Source organism: Neopsephotus bourkii, unplaced genomic scaffold (genome assembly GCF_033783945.1).
Source record: "Neopsephotus bourkii isolate Nb327-2 ecotype Australia unplaced genomic scaffold, CSIRO-AGI_Nbou_v1 NB_1572, whole genome shotgun sequence".
NCBI classification, from domain to species: Eukaryota; Metazoa; Chordata; class Aves; order Psittaciformes; family Psittacidae; genus Neopsephotus; species Neopsephotus bourkii.
In genome coordinates this window covers 2,780,753-2,804,244 of record NW_026902048.1, presented here as the reverse complement: position 1 = coordinate 2,804,244, position 23,492 = coordinate 2,780,753, and the positions used below count along the sequence as shown (strand labels likewise).

At 37.6% G+C, this 23,492-nt stretch overlaps 1 protein-coding gene across 9 annotated transcripts in view; it reads left to right on the top strand.

The window, feature by feature from the left end:
• The window catches only part of MEF2A (myocyte enhancer factor 2A), an 89,598-nt gene that overhangs the window by 29,478 nt on the left and 36,628 nt on the right, over positions 1-23,492 (top strand). For all 9 annotated transcript variants that reach the window (XM_061371267.1, XM_061371263.1, XM_061371258.1 and 6 more), the window contains exons 2-3: positions 6,043-6,236; positions 11,840-12,043. In XM_061371267.1, the coding sequence (XP_061227251.1) occupies positions 6,183-6,236; positions 11,840-12,043 (258 nt within the window). In that variant the 5' untranslated portion in view covers positions 6,043-6,182. The remainder of the gene's footprint in view (positions 1-6,042; positions 6,237-11,839; positions 12,044-23,492) is intronic.

Genomic DNA, 23,492 nt, shown 5'->3' with positions numbered 1-23,492 from the left:
AGTTTAATTGGAATGTGAATGCATCTTAAATAACAAAGTAGAGCAGAATTCTTGGCTACTCCTGGTCCTGGGCAAGGCCACATCTGTCATTTTATCTAGGAGTGCATGTGCTGTCATAGGTGATGCTGATAGTTCTTGAAATCTGTTTGCTCTGTCAGCTTGAGAAAATCCATCTTTAAAAAGAAGTGCATTCTAAGAGTAGTAAAACTTGTTTCAGAAACAGGCATCTGAGTCTTAGCCCATTTTTTCATACAGTTTAGAGTTTTGTAGTTTGCAAGAAAATACTGTTATTCAACTTCATCTTACTTGCTGCATGGGAAGGAATGGCAGAAAGGCCATTTTGTGCAACAGTGTATTTAAGTAGTATTTAGGAGGTGCAGTTCTTCAGGAAGACAGTAGTTTTTGAGAGTATTTTGGTATCTTTTCTAATATGCCTTCAAAAGCTTAATCTGAAAACCCTTGTAACTTACGAATTAGAGGCTCAAAAATAGTTTTCATTTTAATATGGAGCTGGGGACCGTGTTTAGTTGCAAAACTTCACAAATCCACTCTTGGAAGTATGGTTCACTTAAGTTGTGTAGTATCAAAGGTGTGTGTTGTTCTTCCCAGCTAAAAGAAACAAGTGTTTTATGATGCATAAAAAAGAATATCAGTCAAGAATTGTTTATGGCTTTCTGTATTTTTTATGTCCTACTTCTTATAGAAAGTTATTTTGGCTAAGGGTGGTATTATTGTTGTATAACAATGCTTGTGTATCACTTGCTAGCTGAAGACCTTGGAGCTTTGAGGCCAATCTCACTGTAAGGCTCTACTTGGATGTAGAAGAATGGCTTCTAAACTTAAGAATGAAAAAAGGTTTATTTCCTAATATTGTGGTATGACAAGAAGCGAGATAAATGACAACATGTCTTGTTTGGAAGGGATAGGCTGTGCTATTGTTTTACGCTTACATTTGACATTACTTACCACAATGTATTATGACAGGGCTGTAGAAATGTGGCTGTAGGAATCACTGTTTTGTTACTGTTTTTGCACACCTCTGCAAAAACCACAGCAAGAATGTGAGTGTGGTCTCTGTTAAAGGCAAACATAAAGGTAGATAGAGTCCCTTTGCTTGAAATCTTCATTTCAAAATCTGTCTTCAAAGTGGTAGTGAATTTTGGGAGCAGGGTTGGTGGAATGTTCATGTAAAGAAGTCAACACATGGTAATGGGCCTCATCTCCATCTTGCTATGTATGGGAATCTTTATATTCTGGTCACATCCTTGGTGAGCATGCAAAGTGTTAGTTGGAATTGCCAGTGAGTGCAGTTTGGCTGTGATTTGGTAGCACAGTCTATGCCCATCAGTTCATGTTGAGGGGCAGAATCTACAGGAGTATCTGCACAAGCTTCTTTAAGACTAGAAAAAGTCCTATTAACCTTGATTTAGTAAGAGAACATTGTCTGCTATTTAGTAAGCCTTACCTAAGTATTATCAGTGTGAGCTGCATCTGTAGAGATCTGCTTTCATGCAGCTGTGGCTTTTGAGAGTTATCATGCAAATGATCTGACGTCATGACACTCATTTCTTTGTGTGCATTGCAGTAAATGAGCTCTGCTGAGATGGTGACTGTCAAATGTAACCTGTAACCATGATGCTGAAATGGAAGTTCCAAGAAAACAAAGAAGCAGAGGCAAATAAAGGCAAAATAAATGGAAGGAGTGTAATTCTGACACAGTTTTTCCTAACCTGTTCTGCCAGAAGGCTTCCAAACCTTGTGGAGTTCTGCACAGATATAATTTCTTTCCACTGAACCCTTGAAAGAATCTTTTTAAATAGGTCAAACACAGTTTCCTTGCTTTAAAGTTCAGCATCTCTCGCTATTATGAAACTGTGAGCAACCTTGACAACAGAGAACTGAGCGGAGCTCCTGAAAATCTGCAGTCAGGAGGGGGTATTTGTGCATATGGTTCTGTTGGCTTTCAGTATTTCGTGTGTTTTCACATCGTAGGGGAAGGGAATCAACCCAGAAAATTTGGAATGAAGTCTACTTTTATACAATAATAGTCTTTTACTTGGACAGCTACAAGTATTTTTCTTGCTATTATTGCAAGCTGATGTTTTCTCGTTGAAGCTCATCATGAAGCACATGTTTTTTTCCCTTCTTTTCTCTGTTTATTCTTATTGTTCTGTTTAGTATTTGCTGAAATTCTTGTTATAAACAAGAAAAAGAAATACTTTGCTTCTGCGTGACCCTCAAGTTACGGAAGGCAGTTTTGGTGGCTGTCATTTGATTCTGTCACTTAAGGAAGTAGAATGTTACCTTCATCAAGGTTACTTCACTTTAGTTCCACATTTACTTTCAGAAGTAAATATGCATTGATCTTTATAGATCAGTTTTCCTTTATTTGGGACAAAGTTTGATTATCTAAACGAAATGACTTTCTGACTTCAGACTTAAGTATGTTCGCAGTACAACTGTGATTTAGCAAAATTAAAACTGTTACTTACGTGTTGAATGAAACCATATAGTGAATGCTGTCTTTTATCTTACATGGCTTTGTTGCTAGTCAGGATGGAAAGTAAAACTGCAGCTCTGACACAATCAAGGATTAGAAAATGGAAAAGTCATTGTTCCCATGAGAGATGTAACATGCATTTGTCATTGGTGGTAGCTTCCCATTTGGATGTTCTGAGCACGCATGAAAAGTGGCTTTTTACTGCACAATTTACTCTGATTTTGCAGTTAGTGTCAGGATCCTTTCTGCCCTAAGCTCATGCCAAACTTATGTTTCAGTTCTTAGCTTTGAATATCATCCTGTACATGACTTCAAAATGAAAGGGATGCTGTATTTCAGAGCTGGGCTGCCTTTGGCAAATATGTTCCAAAGCCGGGTTTTCTGGTGTCCATAGCAACGTGTGGGAGAGGGAGGAGAGACTGGACCTAAACGGGGACAGACGTGCAAGTAGGGATTTGGAATCTGCTAAGTGAGAAAAGAGCTTGAGGTTGAAGAAAGTAGAGAAAGAAGCAAAAGAGAGATGAGAGACAGCAGTGGGCTGATTAAAGAGGGTAAAGCAGAGGTTGTAGATGGGAAATGGGTTGATGCGTTTATGCCTAATAGAGCATGCTAGTTGTTCAAGACCTGAAAAAACACCCTCAAACTATAACAAAATGTTGGTGAAAATTACAGTCAGTTTTCCCATTTCCCTTTGCGCAATGGTACGTGAAGCAGGTAATAGTGTTTCTCTGCTATTGTTTCTTCCATTAGCTCATGGAAAACATGTGTGCATTTCTCATTTTGTATCCTTAAGTATATATATTGCATAGTTTCAAGTCATATTTCTCTTACTCTCTGCCTTGTTCTCCCATGAGATCTTATTTTATTCACTGCACAGACTTGCTTTTGAATGTGTACTGCAAAAGGTGGAAGAGCTGAGTGTATGTGATAGGACTGTATGGAAGTGTGTGGTCCCACACAGGGCTTTTAAAGTTGTGTTCTGGAGCATAGGGCTATTTCCTTGGGAAAATTTTGAGAAGTAGTAAAGTTGCCCAGGCCTATGTCTAATGTTGTCAAGCATAATATTTTATTGTGCCTCTGCATAAATTTATGGTAGATTATAATAAAATTTTATATACCTCATATCCTGTATACTATACACACTGCCTGTCTTTCTGTTTCAGGAAGGATAGGGGTAACTGCAAAGGGTGGAGAGGATGGGCCAGCTGGCCAGAGAATGGCTTTTGTGTAAGAAGTGCTTGATCAGAGTAGGATTATTTAGTTTTGAGTAAAGGTGACTGAAGGAAGATACAATATAGGCATCAAAATCAGGGCTGACGTGAAGGGTGAAGGTGACTGTTTACTGCCTTGTATAATTAAAAATCTGGATACCAAATAGAGTTACAAGGGTCAGGCTTAAATGGAATGATGTATCTTCTACTCTGATGCATAACTAAGCCGTGGAACTCCTCTCTTCCGGGTGTTAAAAATTTAACATAGATTCAAAAGTAATACTAATGGACATTTGATGAACAGCTTTAAGTCTAAGATTCCAAATATGACTCCAGAAGTTTCTGATTCAAAAGTCACTGAATATCTGGAGAAAATGGCTTATAAATCTTAGAGGTTTTATATATAGCTTATATAGCTTTTAAGTGTTATATATGTATTCTATTCCCATGTCCTTCCTTTACCATCCTGGTGATACTTGCCCATAGCCATTGATAAGATAAAATAGGTAAGATGCTGGACCAGGTGGATTTTTTGGTGTCGCACGTGGTGACTGTTAGCATGTACTAGTTGGTTACCGTGGTGTTTTCTTTTAAAAAGCAGAGAAAGGAGTCTGGTAATTCTGTGTTCAGAGAACTGATTGAACAATATATGGTATATTTATAAGATAAAACCACACATGAATGAAAAAAAACCCCAAATTTTAATAGCGGTTTTATAGAGACCCTTTTATTAGGTATGTCTAAGGATGCAACCAGAATTTTGCAGAGCTAAATGTAATGTGTGATTATAGTAGGAGCTGAGACTTTTTTCTCCTGAGTGGGGCAGCTGATGTTTTACGAATTGAAACTTAGAGTGCAGTGAATATTCTTGGTGGTTGTGGGCAGTGGCATTGTTTGTTGTGACCAGTGGACATCACATAGACTTAGTGTTGATTTGATCTTAAATTCCATGGGATAGTATCTTTATGTTGGGGAATGTTACAATGTTTTACCAAAGCAGTCCCTTGTTGATAGCAGGTGAATATACAATGACATCCCTTCATTTTGTGATGCTCCTTCACCTCTTTTTTTCCTCCCAAGCTGTATTAGAACATCATGGTTATTTCCTCAGTGGAAATTGAATGTATTGTGAAGTGCAGCCTGTGACTAATCTGCCTCTTGCTGTCTCTTCTCATTAACTGGGTGATGGTGATGTGGTTGCACCACTTTCTACACATGGCCTCAAGGATATGGCATTGTGACACCCATAGTAAAATACGCAAGGCTTGATTTCAAAAGGCATTTTGGGTTGGAAAGTTAGAGAGGTTGTAAGCTAATATTGTGGTTGGTTTTACCCTTTTATTTTAATGAATATTGGGTGGTAATAGAGTGAGGTGTACCTTTTTCATGTTTATTCACTGATACACAGTTGATGCTCTAGAGGCAATTTATTTCGATTTGTCCTCCAGTTTTGTTGAATTGATGTTATCCTACAGTTGAAGAAGTATGTTTGGATTATGTCTTAGCAATTCTTTTTTTTTTTTACTGAAAATGCATTTACAGTTGGTTAAATACTGGTGTTTTACATGTTAGTTTGGTGCCTTAGTACCAGATAAATATTATGGTGGCACACTGGCTTTTCAAGTTGCATGCATCTTTATCTTTCTAAACAATATAAGGACATGAAACAAGTGCTGGAATGGTAGTTGGGTATTGACAAATGTGTGAATTGCAGGTTACTGAAGAGAGAGTAACTGTGTGAATGTCTTAATTACTTATTGGTGGATTGGTAGCTGTGCAACAGGACTTCTGCGAAAAGATTTCCTGTGGTCTTTATCCTCTTAAAATAAAAATACTCCCTCTTTACTTCTCCCTCCTGTTTCTGAATGAAACTCCAAATATTGTCTTTCAAAATCAGGTGTAATTTAGTTTAGGAACAGAAACTTGATGTTCTCATGCCTTTGTTTTGTTATCATGATGATCATTTTACATGAGAAAGGGAACGGACAATGTGGTTTCTCTGTAAGGTTTCCAAAACTCTGTGGGTGAATTTTTGAAACCTTCAGTAACTCAAAGCCTGAAGCTTAGAGGGGTGAGCACCACCCCCTTGGCAAATTTTTTTTAAGGCATCCAATTGCAAGTGTATGAAATTATCAGTAACTTTCAATCTGTAGTTTGTAGGTAGAATCTACCAAATAGTTGGAATCGATTTAATTGGAACAAAGTGTGTAGTATAATATTTTACTAGTGAAAATACTTGGTTCTTGGCTAAAATTACTTTATGCATGCATCTGGTTTATGGATATACAAGTGTTGTGTAAATTAATTTTTTATTTTTATTTTATTTTTTAGGCACTTATAAGAAGAAATAAGAACCTTTCCTCGAGCTGAAGACAGTAAAAGAAAACTGTATCATGTGTTAGAATACTGAAGAGTGACATTTGGATTAGTATATTTCTGGATTGCAAAGCAAAAGAAAGAAGAGGCCAAAAATGGGGAGAAAGAAAATACAGATCACCAGAATAATGGATGAACGGAACAGGCAGGTGAGAAACAAGGAGTCTGTGAGCGAGTTCAGTATAATCCTAAAAATGAATGGAAATTTTGAATACATTCATCCTAGTGCTCTTCTAAAGGCAAGCTTTGTCTTCATGTATCTGCAGATGGCATTACCAGAATACAAATAAGAAATGTCTCAATTGTTTTACTGCTGCTTGAAGGGAAATTTGTTATTTATATCAATTACTACTTTAAATTCACTGTAAATTTAAATTCCTATTTAAATGGTACCCTAGTCTGTACTTCCTTTAGACTGGAGGATTGTGTTGAAACAGACACCTTGCTTGATCTGATAATGGTTTGATATAGTCATGAGTTTTGTTAACATGGTTCTATTTAAAAGCATTGTTTTACATCTCTTGTAAGAGCTGTTTGCTATAACAGTCTTGAAAAATTGTCAGTCAAAAGGGTAGGGTATTCCAACGTGTGCTGTTTTAGGGAAAGCCGCTTATTTAGCTGCTCTTGCCCTGATAAAGAGGTGTCCTTGAACTGGAAAAGTGCCAAAGGTTGATGGCTCTATAGAAGGAGAGTTTCCTCTCGACTTCTAAATGGCTACGTGAAATAGGAAGTGAAATTTTAATTGGATATTGAAAATGCACAGTGGGGGATCTGGAAGCTACCATTTGTAAGGAAAGTATTGTAGAATGACTTGGGACTCTAAGAGCAGTCATTGTGGTTCAGACCAAAGGTGCCGCTAAGCGGTATCTTCTGTCCAGTGATGGTCATAAGCAAGTAAGCGTAGGATGCAGACGCACATGTTACACTACTCTAATACACTTCCAGCTTCTAACTATTCTTAGCTCAGGGATTTCCTGAGCTGGATGTGGTTTCCATATATTTAGCAACCATTAATGGATATTTTTATTTTTGTTTTCCCCACCTCCTGCCAGTGAAGTTGTTTGGTTATCCCTGGAGCCCTTACAAAGCTGCAGCATTTATAGCATCTTTTGGCTAGGCTTTCCTATGGGTCCGTTACCTGTTGCTTCGAGAAGCACCTTTACATTTAGACTTCGTCATAGTTCTGCTAATTAGTTGTTCAGCTCTTGTATGGGAGAGGCAGCAGTCATTCCTTATCTAGGCTGTCCATCTTGCTTGTTACTCTGTGGACCTCTGCAGTGTTTCCTTATTTTCTTTCAAAATAACTTCTTTCAGGCTGAAGCACCCTAAGACTCAGTTGTTTAAAATCAGAATTGATTGCACACCATTGACCATTCTCTCTGCTTTCCCCTAATCCTTCTCAGGTATCACTATGTTGCTTTTGGTGCAGGGAGACCCATAACAGTGCAGTGTTGGAGTTGCATGCAAAACATGGACTGAGTGGTTTACTGATGTTCTCTGTTCCCTTCCTAGTATTTGATTTACTTTTTTAGCTTTGCCTGAGCACCAAATTGATGTTGGGGTAGGGTCAGAATTCCATGAGACTGCCTTGCTGCTGACACAGTCAGCTCAGAGCCCATTGCTTTCTAAGTGACATCAGGATTGTTTTTCTGCCTGTATCACTTTAAAAGCAATGTAAACTCTCAGAAGACTATATATAGCAAGAAAAGTATTATTGGAGTTTGGGAGAAAGCCAAGTATTGTGTTTTAACAGCTTTAATCACACAGCGACTGTATGTTTGATGTAGATAAATGTCTTAAGTGCATGTAGTAAAAGTAGATGAGTTAATAACTTCAGTTCCTTCAGGTCTTGTTCTAGAAACTCAGACACGAGGAGATGGAAATTGATCCCTCTCCCCTTTTTTTTTAACTTGGAGTAACTTGGACAAATCGTTTTTGTTGCGCTTGAAATAGAAAAACTCTTACACTATAACCTGGCTTTAGTGTGGTGGACTTGAGGGGGAGTTTTTCTTTTTGTGGATCTCCATCTCATTGTTCAGGCTACATCAGTGGAGAAGAGGAAAATTAATGCATTTGTATCAAATTTTATCACACTTGTAGCATTGCTATGACTGAAGCAAAATATGGGAATTAAATTTGAAGTTTTGCTTCTGGCTGTTATTTCCTAGGACTTCTTTGGGCTTTTCAGTGACTAGGAAAAGGCTTTAAGCTCTAATGGAACTAGGCTTGTATCCTGGGTTCAGCTGTAGCTGTTCTTTTTCTCCTTAGCTGAACCCAGGACAGCTTGCCTTACCCCTTTTCTGTGGAAACTCAGAGATGATTACATACTGCATCTTGGCTTTAAAAGGCTTTAAAGAGATTAAATAGCTTAAATAGCTTTTGTTAGTGGAGCCATATTTCTTCTGTGTAGAGGCGTTGATGGTGTTCTTTAACCCCACTGGCGTCCTGTGATTTTGGTAGCTGGTCTGTAGAGTTTTAATATACTAAAATGCCCTGATGCACTTAGTATTAATTTACTTTGACCTTTTTTTTTCATTGACCCATGTAAGGAGGACATTTAGGGTTTGTTTTGCCAGCCTGGAAGTGTAGTTCAGTTGTGTTCTGTCACTTTTTCTATGGCATACATAGCTGGTTAGTAGGTCACTCATGAACATGCATGTGATGTCCTGTTTCGATGTTTAACATGATAAGGTGTTTGTTTGAAAGCGTAAGAATAGAATAGATGTTTGCCTGTAGAGCAAGTTCATATGAGTTACGTGGGAAGAAAAACTATTGTTTTATCAGAGGCATCTTTATTTCTGACGGGATTGCATGCGACTCAAAACAGAATATATAGACCGTTACTCTGGGGGATTGCGATTGTCCCGAGACTGTCATTGTACTATTAATTAAGCAATTTTGCGTGCTTGAATGAGCAGTAGGACATTTATCTTCATTAAGCTGAAGAGAATAAACTGCAGTAAATTAGATATCAGAGGAACTCAGTCTTGTTGCCTTTGGTCTCTCCTCCTCACCCATTTTTTTGCTAAGCAATGTTGTACTGGTGCTGAGGAAGCGGTTGGCCTGTAATAAAGATACATCTTTTTTGTTTTTACTGTGATCCTAAATGGCACATTAAATGGCAAAAAGAGAAATTTGCAGAAATATTTCTGCTGAGTTCTTAAATGAAAACTGAGTTTATAATAATCTATGTCTGTTGAAGTAAGGCTTGGACTCCAGAGGTAGTGGGGTTTGTGCTGAGCACTGTCCAAACACAAAGTGAGAAATTGATGCTGGCTGAGTTATCTCACAAGTAAGTAAATCTCTCAAATAAAATAGCCTTACAAGAGGCAAGAAAGATTATTTTCCAGGGTCATATGGAACTAAAGCCTTCAGTCTTTTCATTTGGTGTCTTCTTAAAGTAATAACAGCACACACCCATCTTGTTTATGATGCCTTTTTTCCTGACAAATGGTAGTACCTGTCTGTACCTGCTCATACTCAGGTAATAATCTCTTCCGTGTCTTGCAATTGAAGTATATCAGAGCAACAACAGTGGTGGTTTAAAAAAAACAGTGTTTCCCAAATCCGCAGAGGAGTGCAGAGAAAGTCATTCTTAATTTCCCATCCAAGGAAGGGTAAACACCAGTGTTGTGGAAATAAGCATGTGTAAAGTGACAGAACTGCCAGGAGACTTCTTTTAAAAAGCAGCTGTATTGTATTACAGGTGAATAGTAAAAGTTCCACCTGCATTTGGGAAAAGCACAGCCCAGTAAAACCTACATTTGTACTTTGTCAATTTGTTGAACTGGTAACTGAAAATAAAACTCTTAACAGCAGTTGCATTAAGGTAAAGTCTGTCAGATTTTTTGCCATCTTGTCTCACTAATGTATTGTAATGGTTAAACAATAAGTAAGTGAAAAGATCTGCTTACCCTAGTTGAGCCTTAATGTGTTAACAGCACTTTACATGAAATTGTTTGAGATAGTGCTGTATCTTAATGGGCTTCTCACCAGACATGCTTTAAAAGGGTTGAATAAAAAAGTTATGGGAAGTACTTACCTTTCATCTGAACATGGATTATTCAAGCATCACAAAAGCCTCTGTGATTAGTGGTCTTTAAACCCTAAGTCTCTAAGTTAGAAACACTGCACAGCAACTTAAATTAAACTGTGGTTATCATAATACACCCAACATTCCACGTTCTCATCTTTCTGGGTCTTCTGTTCATTATCTCTGTTCTTGCTGTGGCTAAGTGTTAACAGTCCAGGGTTTCAAAAAGTGTGGGGACACTGGTATTTTGGGGGCAGGGGGCACATGTTTTTGATGGATATGGATACAGTTTTATGGCCAGAGGGGAATCTCAGGCCCACAGTACCTTTGCAAACACTTGTGATAGAAGAGTAAAGTATACATATACTGTTTTAATAGTACAGTCATTACCAGCATGCTGTTGTTAGAGTATCTTTCTGCATCCCGTGAGTCTATTTATGTGGTGGGAAGTAGAGTATACGTTTTGAATTATGGATAGTATTAAAAAAGCAATATGCATGAGATACTCATCTCTGGAGAAAACGCCTTGAGGTGTGTATACACAGAATTTTCCCACCCGTCTTCCAAAAACTTGATGTACACCTTGGTAATTAACACGTGAAATAATAGAAACCCATAAAACAGGTTTGATGGTTTCTTGTGTTTTACTTCATTCCTATCTTGCAAAAGACTATTTCTGTTAAACAAGTAGGGCATGTAGGTCATTCACCTGTGCAGAGGCATTTACTTCAAATTGTAGTATAGGGGTGTGAGTGTGGCCACAGACAGAGGTGTTCGATTCAGCTCTGAAGCTCAGATTGAAAGGTTGAATCTGAAAATAACATCTTTATTAAAAATGTCTTGGAATATTAACCTCATACTAGTAGATAAAGTGCCTTTTTGAGACACTTAAGAGGACATTTAGTAAAAATACTGTCTTTTAAGAAAAGTTGACCTTTAGCATCAATCCTGTTTGATTCAATTTGCTATCAAATACAGTGATACTCCGATATCCTGAACTGGAATCCTCTAAAAGGAATAATTTTTAAAACCTTTTTTCTCATAATTGGTAGTGATATTTTAATAAGTGTCTTTCTCCTTTCTCCTATGGGCATATGGTTCTTTGTGATGGTTTGTAATGGATTTATTCCCCTACAGCAGTTCTAATTGGACAGAACGATTGTTCCATGATGTTCCAAAGTGCAGAAAACAAAAGTATAAGTGAATCTGATTAGATGGCTGAATTGCAACAAAATAAGAATATTTCTTAGCTTCACATAACTAGAAATAGTATTACATAGTTACAGTGTTACTGCCACTGATATTGGCGTGTTCTTTGACTTTTAGTTAAATTGAAGTTGTGAGTAACTTGTAGAGTAGTTATGGAATAACTAATCATTACAGAAGTAAATATTATGATACCTTGAAAGTCAGAGTTGAACAGAAGGAAACGTTGTTAGAGGATCCTCAAAATTTAACACTTCTTGGTAGTTATATCAGTGGAAGAGTTGGGGGGGTGGGGTGGTGTAATTGTTCAGCTTAGTCTAATATAGAGCATTGGTCCTCAAAGTGACACCAGAATATTACATGCAGTTGTTCTGTTGAGCTTGTACACATGTTCAGTTGTGTTGCTTTTAGTAGGAATAAATAGGCTTCATTAGCATATTTCTGGAATGTTTGATTATAGTCCTGCAAACCCAGCATGTGTTTCAAAGAATACTATTATCCTTTCTTTTCTAGGTCACCTTTACGAAGAGGAAGTTTGGATTAATGAAGAAGGCATATGAGTTGAGTGTACTCTGTGACTGTGAAATAGCACTCATCATTTTTAACAGCTCTAACAAACTCTTTCAGTATGCCAGCACTGATATGGACAAAGTTCTACTTAAATACACAGAATACAACGAGCCCCATGAAAGCCGAACCAACTCAGATATTGTTGAGGTAACAATATGAAAAGACACATCAGTTTTCTTATCTTCTTAGCATTTTAAATATAGAGTAATATAGAGTATTTTAAGATATTTTAACCAAATGTATTTAATAACTTGAAAACCTTGTCATAAAATGTCAACTGCTGCTTTTAGTCTGGTTTTTCTAAGGCAATAAGTTGTCTTTACAGCCACGTTGTTTTCCCATCTGCCCTCCGCCCCCTGCCAGTTTCTGGGAAACATGTTTGATTGCAGCCACATTTGGCAATGGAAATAGAGGTGTGAAAGATGATTGTTTTTTTGGGAGAGGGGGAAGTGTTTGATTTTTTCATGGAAAAAATCAATTGGATGGAGAAAAAGGTCCAAAGAGTGCCCTCAGTCTGACAATTGTAGTTGGCTGCTTTTCTGAGCCAGTAGCCACTTCACCAGTCAAATACTGTACTCTGATCAAATCAGCCAGTGGCTGTGCTGCTCCTTGTTCAGCCAAAAAGCTCCCCCCCCAAGTAAATCTATGGAGCAGATGAACTTAATTGAATTTGTTGTCCAGTCACTCTGTATGTCAGTTAAAGCAGCAGTAGAACAATTGCAGTTTCTGCAGTAGTAGAACAGCATGAATATATTTACTCAAAGGTATTGGTTTTGTTGACTTCTATTATGCTGGTGCTTTAAATAGTAACTCTTTCCAGTACATGATTTCTAAATTAGGTGCAGTAGAAATCAAGGATTTTCTTGGCAGTTGGAGCCTTTCTGCACTGTAACTGCATTTCAGATAAGTCATGTCTCCAGTAGTCCTGTAAATAGACCAAAACAGGTGGCTGACTTCAGCGTTTAATTTAAATTCCAAAGTTGTCTTCTGAACAAATGCCTTGCTTTTTAGGAACGATTTAGGAATAGTGATTAGCCTTGTATAGCTAAATAGTTCATTGCCAAGGGGATCGCAGAACAGAGGCGGGATAATAGCTGATCTTGTAAATTAGTTTTCAAGCAAAAATCAGATTGAAAAAAAACCTGAGAAATAGACAAATGCCTTTTATTTCTTGCTGAGAAGATCCTCTGCTAATTTGTCAGCTGCCTTATGTCTTCAGTGTTGAGTACTAATAAGAGGGATAGTACAAGCTGTGAAGAGTTGAAGGAGTATTACCAGGATTAATACAAATAAGGGATAGCTACTGTAGGGTTAGGGAAAACCCAGTTCTTTCAAGATGAGCTTTTGATTGTGATGGACATGAATTTGAGATGGGGATGCAAGCAAGTCAAGTCACCAGGCTGCTTTTTGTTCTGCATCTGAGGCCTCTTTGTATTATGACCTGTGGTAACAGTGCTTCTTCCCAACCTGAGGAGTAAGAACCATAATCATTTCTACACAAGGCTGATGTAGGGGTTTTTTCTTGGTGACTTTTTTTACACAGGTGTCAAGCGTTTGCCCCCTGACAACTACATAAAAAGTGCAGTTAGTACCCAAGTGCATCTCTGGTTTCTCTTCTGGTGGAACATGCGAGGACCCATCTGCAGATGCTTTCCAGTTTTTCTCTGTAGGCTTACTGCATTACATTAGTGGGGGATTTGGGACTTTACTGTCACTTTTGAAGCATAATATAATCTAGGAGTGCATCTAGCTGTCTTTTCAGATTAGCCCTGTGGGCTCATTCATCTCCTTGAAATGTTTTTGAGTATTTTTGTTCTTTTTTCTGAGAAGGAAGTAAAAAAAGTTCTTCAGCCAGAAAGGGGATTATATACATTTTTGCAGGGAAAATATGTTCTTTAAGTTTATGGCTCTGTTCTGGGTTGGAAGATGAAATCGGTAGGATAAAATATTTACAAGCTCAATATATTTCAGATAAATCAACGTTTTCTCACTGTTGGATTCCAGAAAAAAAATGTATTCAGTATTTCAGAAGGATATTCCACAGTTTCATTTTCCTTGCAACTGATTGCATTTAAGATTTGCTCCACCTGTATAGTAGCTTTGTGATCTATTAGCTATTGTTCTCTATGGAATTAGAGAAATCATTCATGGTTGGGATCAGATGCTGCGCTTCCCAGTGTAAGTAAATAATGTCTGTAATTTAGAAAAACACTCATTTTCAGTGGAAAATTATCTACTCTTTTGCTTTGCAACAGAACTGGTTCAGAGGAGAGTATGATCTGCTTTGGAGCAGATGCAGTGACAGGTTCAGCATAGGCAGGGAGAAGAGATGAGACAGGGGGACTAAGACACCTGTATTTAAGCAGTAGCAAGTTGCCAAAAGCTCACTGCATGTAATGTCACCTTTGAGGGATTCTTGTGTGTGGTAGAGGTGAAGTTACAGCGTCAGCATTTTGGAAGTGTTCTGAAAAATGATGTAAAATGGCTGTTCTTTATCATGCCTACATAGAAATACTATTTTAACAAATAGAAATTACAGAAAATACCCAGCTAAAAATCTGTCAAGTATATATTAAACCAATTTGAATAAGTAATTTAGTTTTATGGAGTAACAGTTGAGGTATTTCTTAGTTAATGTTTCAGTATTCACTTGCCTCCTTGAATATGACAAATGGTATTTATTGTGACGGAGGCTCACCATGAATTTAGTCTTGACCCACTGTGGTCCTGGTATGCATGACAGGAAGGTCGTTTTGATTTGTGTTTTGCTATGCTAGAAGGAAAGCTAATTCTACACAGCTCAGAAGCCGTATAAGGGAGGAAACAAAGCTAGTGTTACTAATTTTTAGTACTGGGTGGATAGCAATGTTGTAAATGATTAAGTGAAATCGATGAGACATCTTCCCCTTATAGTTCCCTCCTGTTCAATTTTGGCATAGGAATTGCTTTCACATGCCCAGAGCTTGGTATCTTCTGTTGCTGCTGGAACGTTTGTGTGAAAACAAAGTAGGAGGGAGAGCATTGGCATCTTAAATGAATACAGGAATTTTTTGATACATGCCCTTATGTCTTTCACTGTACATGTTACTGTAGATATGAATGCTCTGTTGCTGTCCTATGCCTCTTGGTTTCAGTTTTTTTTGTCCCTTTTATGTGGGTTTTTTGTTGGTCCCACTTAGTTTCTGTAAATATTTCCTTGTCCCTCCCTCCCTCCCTTTTTTTCCCCCTTTCAATTTCTAAACAATTTACCTATCAATAGATTGTTGGCTTCTTTACCTATTTCTTGCCATGGAAAGAAATTTTAAGCTTAGTTTTCTAGCTGTCAGTAGTATGCATGAGAGTGGTCCGTTCCCTGCCATATGATACTTTTAAGATTAAGGGAGAAGATCTTGTAACACATGGCTTGTAACCACTTTTAAAGGATGATTTGTGTGGCATTTTTGAGCTGGGATTCAACCTTTGTGATCTTTGACTCTTCTGCTGTTTGAATCTGTTTTACAGCACTGGGAAAAAAGAGAGGTGAATAGGGCAAACAGGATTATTCGAAACACTTAAAACCTTCAGAACATAAACAGGCTTGTGAGAAAATGCCCTTTCTTATCAGGATCAGACACAACTGACCTAATGGGGTTTTCTTGATTAATTTCTGCATTCCTCTGAAATATGGAGGGTGAACACAGGTGGTGTTGGTGAGGACAGTGAAACTTTGCTTATGATTGCTGATCTGACCTTCTAGTAAAAGGTATTTACTCAGGAGGTGGAGAGTGTAATTTTCCTTCGAGCCTCATGAAAGGAAAAATGTTTATCTTCTGTTGAAATTAAAAAGTAACCTTTTACATATGATTTCAGAAATAAAAATTTTAATTAAAAATGCTTTGATGCTTTCTCTTGGAGAATATGGTCCTGTTCACATCAAATGAATTAGTCTTATAAGACTAATGAACATTATTAGTTATTTGAGGGGGGAAAGCCAGAGCTTTTGCACAGGGATGTTGAAAAAAAGTGAGATTCATACCAAGTGTGTGCTTTGAATTCTTGAAATACTAGGATCCTGTATTTGGTTTTACAAAGCCATACTGGCACAGCTGAAGTTTGATACACTGAAGTGCTGTCTGTGATTTGAAGGACTTGCCGTAGGTGTTGCAGCATTTGATGCTTTAATGCTAGTGGAATTTTTTTCTGTAACACGTTATTCTTGGCAAGTGATTATTTTTCCTGAAGAAAGAAGCAGAGTACTTCTGTGGAGTAAAATGGGAGGAATGTCAGGTTTTATCAGGATTCTGTATCCATATGGTCAACAAAATGTTGTAATGTATAAAAGACAGTTTGAGACTGTGAGTGTTCATTCTTCCTTCATCCAAAGGAAAAAAGGGAAATGAGTAGGCACTTGCACTCAACCCTCTTTAGTGTAGGGCGTGTTAAGATTATTATAGGTTATCTGCAGGGTAGCACTTCCATGGTGGGTCCTTCTGTCCCTTAGAGGGCTTCTAAAAGCAGCAGTTCTTCAGTTGTTCCCTCTCTTTCAGCCTCACTTTTTCTGGGAATGGAAGGCTGAAGACAGGCTCTTGCCTGTTTAGCTCAACTTCCTACCTCTTTTCTCTGTTTTGATGTTCCTTGAGTGATACAGCAAGCCAGGGTTTATTTCAGCTACACTTGGCCCTGAGTGGGTTGTGCATGTTCTACCATATCACCTCATTAAACTGAAGTGATTTGATTTTTAGGAGCCTGTCTAAAATGTGACCTACTTTGCTGGTTGGCATCTGTGCCCATGAGAATTTCTGATAGGTGTCAGTTAATAAGCCTCTTCTGCAGTGTATAGTTTAATGCTGTCTTCAGCATAGTATAATGGGCTGTATAAGGCTTAGGTTATACCCCAGATACTGACAGCTGTCCTTGAAATATACAATAATCCATAGTAAAAACAGTAACTAAAAGTGTGAAGAATAAATCCTAAACTATTTCAAGTAACTACTGTAAACATATTCTTGTAAAAAGCTGGTATATTGCAGTAACCATAATTGTTTCTTGATGTAAGTTACAGCAAGTGATTTGGATGTTTGTATTAAATCTCTTAACATGGGGAATGGTGACTCTAATAGGAAGTAACATTTGTCATGGCTTAGTGTGATGGTGGTCATGTCATGGTTTTGACAGGAGCAAGACTAAAAGCAGGTAAATGTACCTGCTGCTAGTTACAGTAGCATAAATAAGCCAGTTTAATCCTACAGAAGCTTTTAGTGCATCATCATGCGTTAAAATACCAAGCAAGCACTCTATTTCTCTGCCTTTTCACAAAATTCCACTGAAGAGCAGTCGTAGGAGCAATACATGTTCTTTAGTCATAGACATACATAGTGTCAGAGATGCGATTGTCAGATCATAGCTTTGAGTAAGCATGTAGAGCTCATCTGCACATGCAGAGCCTGCAGCATAAAGAAGCAGATGCATCTCCACAGCCAGATGGAGCATATGCCAAGAGACAAGTTTAACAGTGTGGGGAGCATAAACAGCAAAGTTGGTGTTGAAACACTATGTTTATAAACCAAAAGCTTTTTGGTTTTGTTTTTCATCTCATTTTCTCCACCTCCCCAGCATTGCTTCTTTTCCAGGCTATGGATTACCAACTTGTGTTTTGAACTGTATGTACAGTATAGTAGCTTGCTAACCATGGGATGCTATGGTATTTGATAGCACTCGAATCGGTTCATAGCTTGTTTTTTTTGAATTTGGGTGACCTTCACATGAAACTGAAGATCCTGGAATTGTACCTCAGTATATATGGGTGCACACACGGAATTAGGTGAGAAAGTTGAATGATTCTATTTTCTTCCTGGTGTATCCAGTCTAGATATGCATTTGGCAATCAGCTTAGGCTCCATATTTTGCTGTTCAAAGCTAAAAGGTAGTATGATGGAAGTTGGATCACATCCTTCAAAAAATACACTTATTTGAAATGTTTCATAAGAGAAGTTGCATGTGAAGTTTTAAAACATGTTAAGAAGGAAGAGCCCTGCAACCAGCCTCAGTTGAAAATAAAAGCTGATGCTTAATGTAGATGACTAAAATCTCCAAATTTCCATGAAATACCAACACAGCTTCATAGAACTGAAACAGTGCTGAGAGGCAATACCATGAATGTGGATGGTTAGACACACACGAGGCAGTAAGAAGGTTGGCAGTGCTGACAGAGTTTTGTATTCCTTCATGTTTGATAGATAGAGACTTGCCAGAAGTGGGCTTGACTTAGTGGGGGGAAAATCCAATAAAAAGGCAAAACAGCTTTGGGCTGAGAGAAGAATATGTATGAGCATGGTGAATAGTATTGTTGTATTGTGTTTGTTGTTTGACCACTTGCTTTGGTCTCCAAATAGCGTGGACCTCACTGTGAAAAAAAGTGGTGTACAGTTAAAGGAAGGAAGAAGCTTAAAAATGGTTTCAGTGAAATAAGGAAATGACTTTGTAATCTGCTCATGATGCTGAGAAAATGTAGGCGTTATTGGACTTGATTTGCTAAATGATTATGTAAATGTAATTATACTGCATGTAACATTTGAAATAATTTGAGACAGCACACAAATGCCTTTGAGACATGTTAAGGAGGATTTTTGTATGGTTAAGGACTACAATCTCACTTTCACCTTACTTAAGAAGAGAGAAAATGAATAAAACCTGAAGTGGTCCTGCATATCATTCATGAACAACTTCAATATATATAAATAAATGCATGTGTGTGTATGTATATATGTGTGAGTATATATATGTTTGAATCTATTTCTTTTTTCTAGTAGAAGTGTTTACTGTAAACCTGGCTTGTAAACAAGTCATATTTTGGGGTTTTATTTGCCACTCATGGTTCAGGAAGAAACGGCTTCCTTGGGAAATTGAAAATGTAGGCAAAGTAGCAATTACTTATGTGAATACAGAGACAGAAGACACCTGGGTATATTTTGTGCTGAGCAGAGCACTTACCCTCGTAATGGTGTCTGTCTCTTCTCTCCCCCTCACACCCTTTTGTTTTTAACAACACTTAATCCCCTGAGTCTTTTATTTGAGCTGTTTACTGTTCTCATTAAGTTTTCCATATCTTGCATTTAGTAATATTGTTCTACTTGAAAATATTCTTCTAATTCTTTGTCTGTGCTGGAATTGCTTTGGGCATACTGGGGACTAATGACAGATTGTTGGTGACTTTAAGAAGCTGACAGTGCTGGAAAAAGTTTTTGTTCCCAGTTAATATCATTTTTGCATTCCTTCATTTCAGATACATAAAGAATTGCCAGAAGTAGGATAGACTTCATTTCTTTTTTAAACAGCTTTGGTCTGCCTGAAAATAATCTAAAGCCCCACTTCCTTTGTGTCTAAGCCAGTGATTAAATTTAGGGGTTTAGGGTTAAGAATACTAGATTTACCTCTTAAAACAGTGCTGGTGTTTTAATCTTACCATCCTGTACTGGTATTCTGAATTTTGATGAATTCCAGCTTTAGTCACTAATTAAATCATACATATATATATATATGCATGTGTGTATGTGTCCATGTATATATATGCATGTGTATATATATATGCATATATATACACACACATATATCTTGAAGTTTGTCTAGAATCCATCTTATGTAAGTTTCTGAAGTCTGTTGCTAATGGTGGTGCTTAGTTATTTTACTACCACTAGTGATTTTACGTAGTTCTAGTTCAGATTGCTTGCTGTTCCAACAGTCCTATGACAGTTACACGTGTCAGATTATCTTAGAGCTGTGAAATACTTGCTGTGATAATCTCCTGATTTTTTTTCTAATAAATTAACAGAAAAAGCTAATCATTTAACTGATGAACAAGAGCTTACTTAGCTGTACATCAGTAAAATCTCAGAGTGAATCAGATGGCTCTTCCTTCACTGCTGTGAGGACCAGAATCTTAAGTCAATGTCAAATACTAGTAGAGGGCCTGTCTTCATTTCAAACTATCAGTGTTTTGACTTGGTTGTGTTAATGAAATGCTTAATTTTCCTATGAGCTGGATACTTGGCCAGTGTTCTAAATCCTGTTCATAGACCAGGATTCTTCCTTCCTTCCACTGTGTTCTTAGTTACCTGCTGAGAAAACATAACTAATACACTAAACTTTCTCCCTTCTTCTGCTTTCCGCCTCCCTCAAACACTGTTAATTTTTTCCTGAATTGGACATGGAACCCAAAATAACAGTAAATAGATGTAGCTTAATAGGTAGAGTAATTGTTAGTAACAAGTCATAGTCTGGAAGAAGCAAGTTCTAAACAGAGGAGGAGCAGTGCTTGTTGGGGCATCTTTCTGAGCACAGATGGCAGTCTTCTTTAAAACAATTTTTGTTCTTTAAAACAATTTAAAGCCTGGCTTGATTTATTTCCTATCACTACCTGTGTGTGTAGCCTCAAGCTACTCATAATCCGTGAAGTTCCCAGAGATGTGCTTTAGTTCTTAGAACAGTTCTCACTGTGACAGACTGTGAGCATGACTGGCCTGTCAGTCATGGTTTAAGCTTTTCTGTAAACCTAGAGCATAAGCTGTATCTAAACAGAAAATAGTACTATTTAGAAGTTCTTCCCTCAGTTTCTAGTGGTAACGTGAGTTGTTAATATTTCCATTTGGATTATGCAAGAATTTAAGTGTCTCATTTAACTCCAGACATACCACCCATTGAAGGTACAAGTAGCTAACAGTGCTAATGAATATAATGAATATTTTGGGTTTTAATTACATAACGATAAGTACCTCTAGTTTGTGTGATTTTTTTTTTTTTTTTTTTTTGGTCCTTTCCCTTGCAGTGTGCACAATCTTGGTATAATTGGAATAAATAATAATACTCAGCAGTAAAAGCAAAACTTGTTTTCACTGTACCCATGTACAGGGGACTCATTGCTTTTGCTGTTTACCATAGCAAACATAGGCTGTTGTGCTGTTGAAGGAGGCCTTACAATGTAAAACCAGTCATTTGGTGGAATCTGTCATTTTTTTTCTTTTAGGGTATGGCTATTGCAAGTATTCCTCATGTATTTCCTATGAAAACTACCCTTGACTTTGGTATATATTGCAAATTAGCAGATAGTACCATATTTACTCCACCCTTTTGTACAAATCTTTATTAAAATACCAACTTTGAACTGCAGAAACTGAAATGTGTCATGTCCTAGACATTTGTAGAATAAAAGATGCACTTTCAAGTGGAGTAATTAAGTGTTCTGAGAGATCCTTTAAAGATCTGTCTTGCATTTGGGATTCTGTGATACATGAGGGTTTGTGGGAGCAATTCCTTCATCCTTCACCTCTTCCTTGCCACCCTTGCCATGGAGGATTAAGGCTCCATGTTTATATGTATGTTTGTAGTACAGACTTGGATAACACATCGCAAAGAATCAAAACTTAAGCAGCTATTTTTAAAACATTGCATATATCTGGTGTTCTTGGTGAATAACAGATATCTCTCGTTTTCTTTGGAGACTGTTTTTAGTATTTATTTCAATAGGTGCTGCCGGTCAGCTACATAAAAAGTGCTTTTCCTCTGATCTGAAGTCCTGTATTTATTTGCCAGCTGTGCAAGTGATGTTTTTCCAACTGATTCGGCACTGTATTTGGAGAATGTTTTTAATCTTGAGTATTCTAGGGCAGACGCACAAAGTCAGTTCTCTCACCCACTGCTTTGGAAATGCATATCAAAGATCCGGGTCTGGGTAGACCGCTTTAAGTAGGATCGAAAAATTGACTCCAAGAAAATCTGTAACAGCTCACTGCTTGTTAATTCCTGGAGTTCATGCAAGCAGTCACACAAAGACATGATTATTTACTTGTGTTAACAAGTTCTTCAAGCTGTGCTGGTCTCAAGTTATTCTGCAGCCCTCATGTTCCTGCAGAATGTGGTGCTTTTGAAATTCTGCATTGACAGTTAGAAGAGTATATTTTTACTGTGCATTTTCAAAGCGAGGACCATGGCATCTGTTAATCAAGAGTGAGTGACTTTACACAAGCTGTGGATGGTAAGAATAGACCCCAGAACAATGTATCTCCTTGAACTACAGCAAGATAAATAACTATTCTTATGATGATACTTTTCATTTTAGTGGAGAGTTAACATAACTTCAGCTTTTGACTTTCAAGCTCATTGGCTTGGTAGTGTCTTCAACTGTCAACTCTGCCAGTCTGCCAAGGATTAACTTCCTTGCAGAAAGGACAAGCAGAAGTGCTAGCTTCTTGATCATTGCTGTTAATCAACCGGTGTTTTACCATGAACTGTCAAAAAGGAGAGAGCATGTTAGCTATAGGATGCTTCACTCCTAAGCGCCTTTTGGATCTCAGCCTGTACGTGCTGTGCTTCAGTTGAGAAGTGTTGAAAACTTTGCTTGATAATCTTAAATAATCTGAACATTTGGACCTGAAACTGGTGGTGCTTCAGGTCTGGAATCCCCAAGGAAAAATGGCCCAGATGTTCATACTGTCATAAAACCTCCCAGTCATGTAACCTGTATGTGGGTGTGATGAGATGCTCCTCATCATATGATGGAGGTTGTGGTTTGTTCATTGCCATTGTTTTACCACAAGTAGGCTGTAACATTCTCAACACTCACCTGAACAAAGGATGTCATGTTAATGCTTTCACCTGGTGTGTTTTGCATAGTAGCTGTTCTATCACCAGAATAAAGTCAGTACTTATGCTGGTATTTCTTGTGGTACAGACCATTCTTGTTCTTCGTACTACTTACAAACAAGTACACAAGGCAGTGTTAATGTCTTTCTGTTATATACCAGTGATAGTTACTACATTTTATGAATGTCACAACACTGATACTGCGTTTCATGTGGGACCTTAATGTCTGCAATTTACAATATAGACTATGGAATGCTAGTTTAGTTAAATTTGAGTAATGTTCATTTTAATATTTAAATTATGGTTTAATGGAATTATTTCTTGGTTAATAGGAAATGACTTTTAATCTAGAAGTCCCAAATTAATTGGGAATATTGTGAAGTTTTTTTTTTTAGATTAAAGCTCTTGTATCTATAACAAACTGAAGACATTTAAAGCCCTACTCTTTTTTCTACATTAACTTAGAATTTGGTCCTTGCTGAGTATAGTGACTTGTTAAAAAGAAAGAAAACCAAGCATGGCAGAGCCAGTCTTTGTCCAATGCTGACATGCATTACACGCTTACTCATATTTCACTCTCCCTGCTTTCTGTACGGTCTTTTCTCTCTACCTCTGTAGGTTCCACCTTTGATTTCCCATCCGCTTCTTGGGCTAGCTAAAGACAGTCTTCAGAGAGGTGCTTTGGCTTTTGAATAATTCACTCAAAATGAGGGTTATGCAGGGAAAAACATATTCAGTATATTCCTTCGACATGTAACTGAGAAGTTCAGTATTCCAGATATGTGTTGTGGCATACTTATTGCAGGTTTGTGTCTTGAACTCCTACATCCTAATTATTTTGATTCAGTAAAAATAAAGATGTATCTGCTTGTACCCTACTTCTTTATTTCTGGAGAGGCTCTCTGCTTCCTGCTGTACATACTTAGCTTGGTATTTTCAAGGGCCTCCTTTCAGTTGTATTCCTCCGCTTGCTTATTTTTGA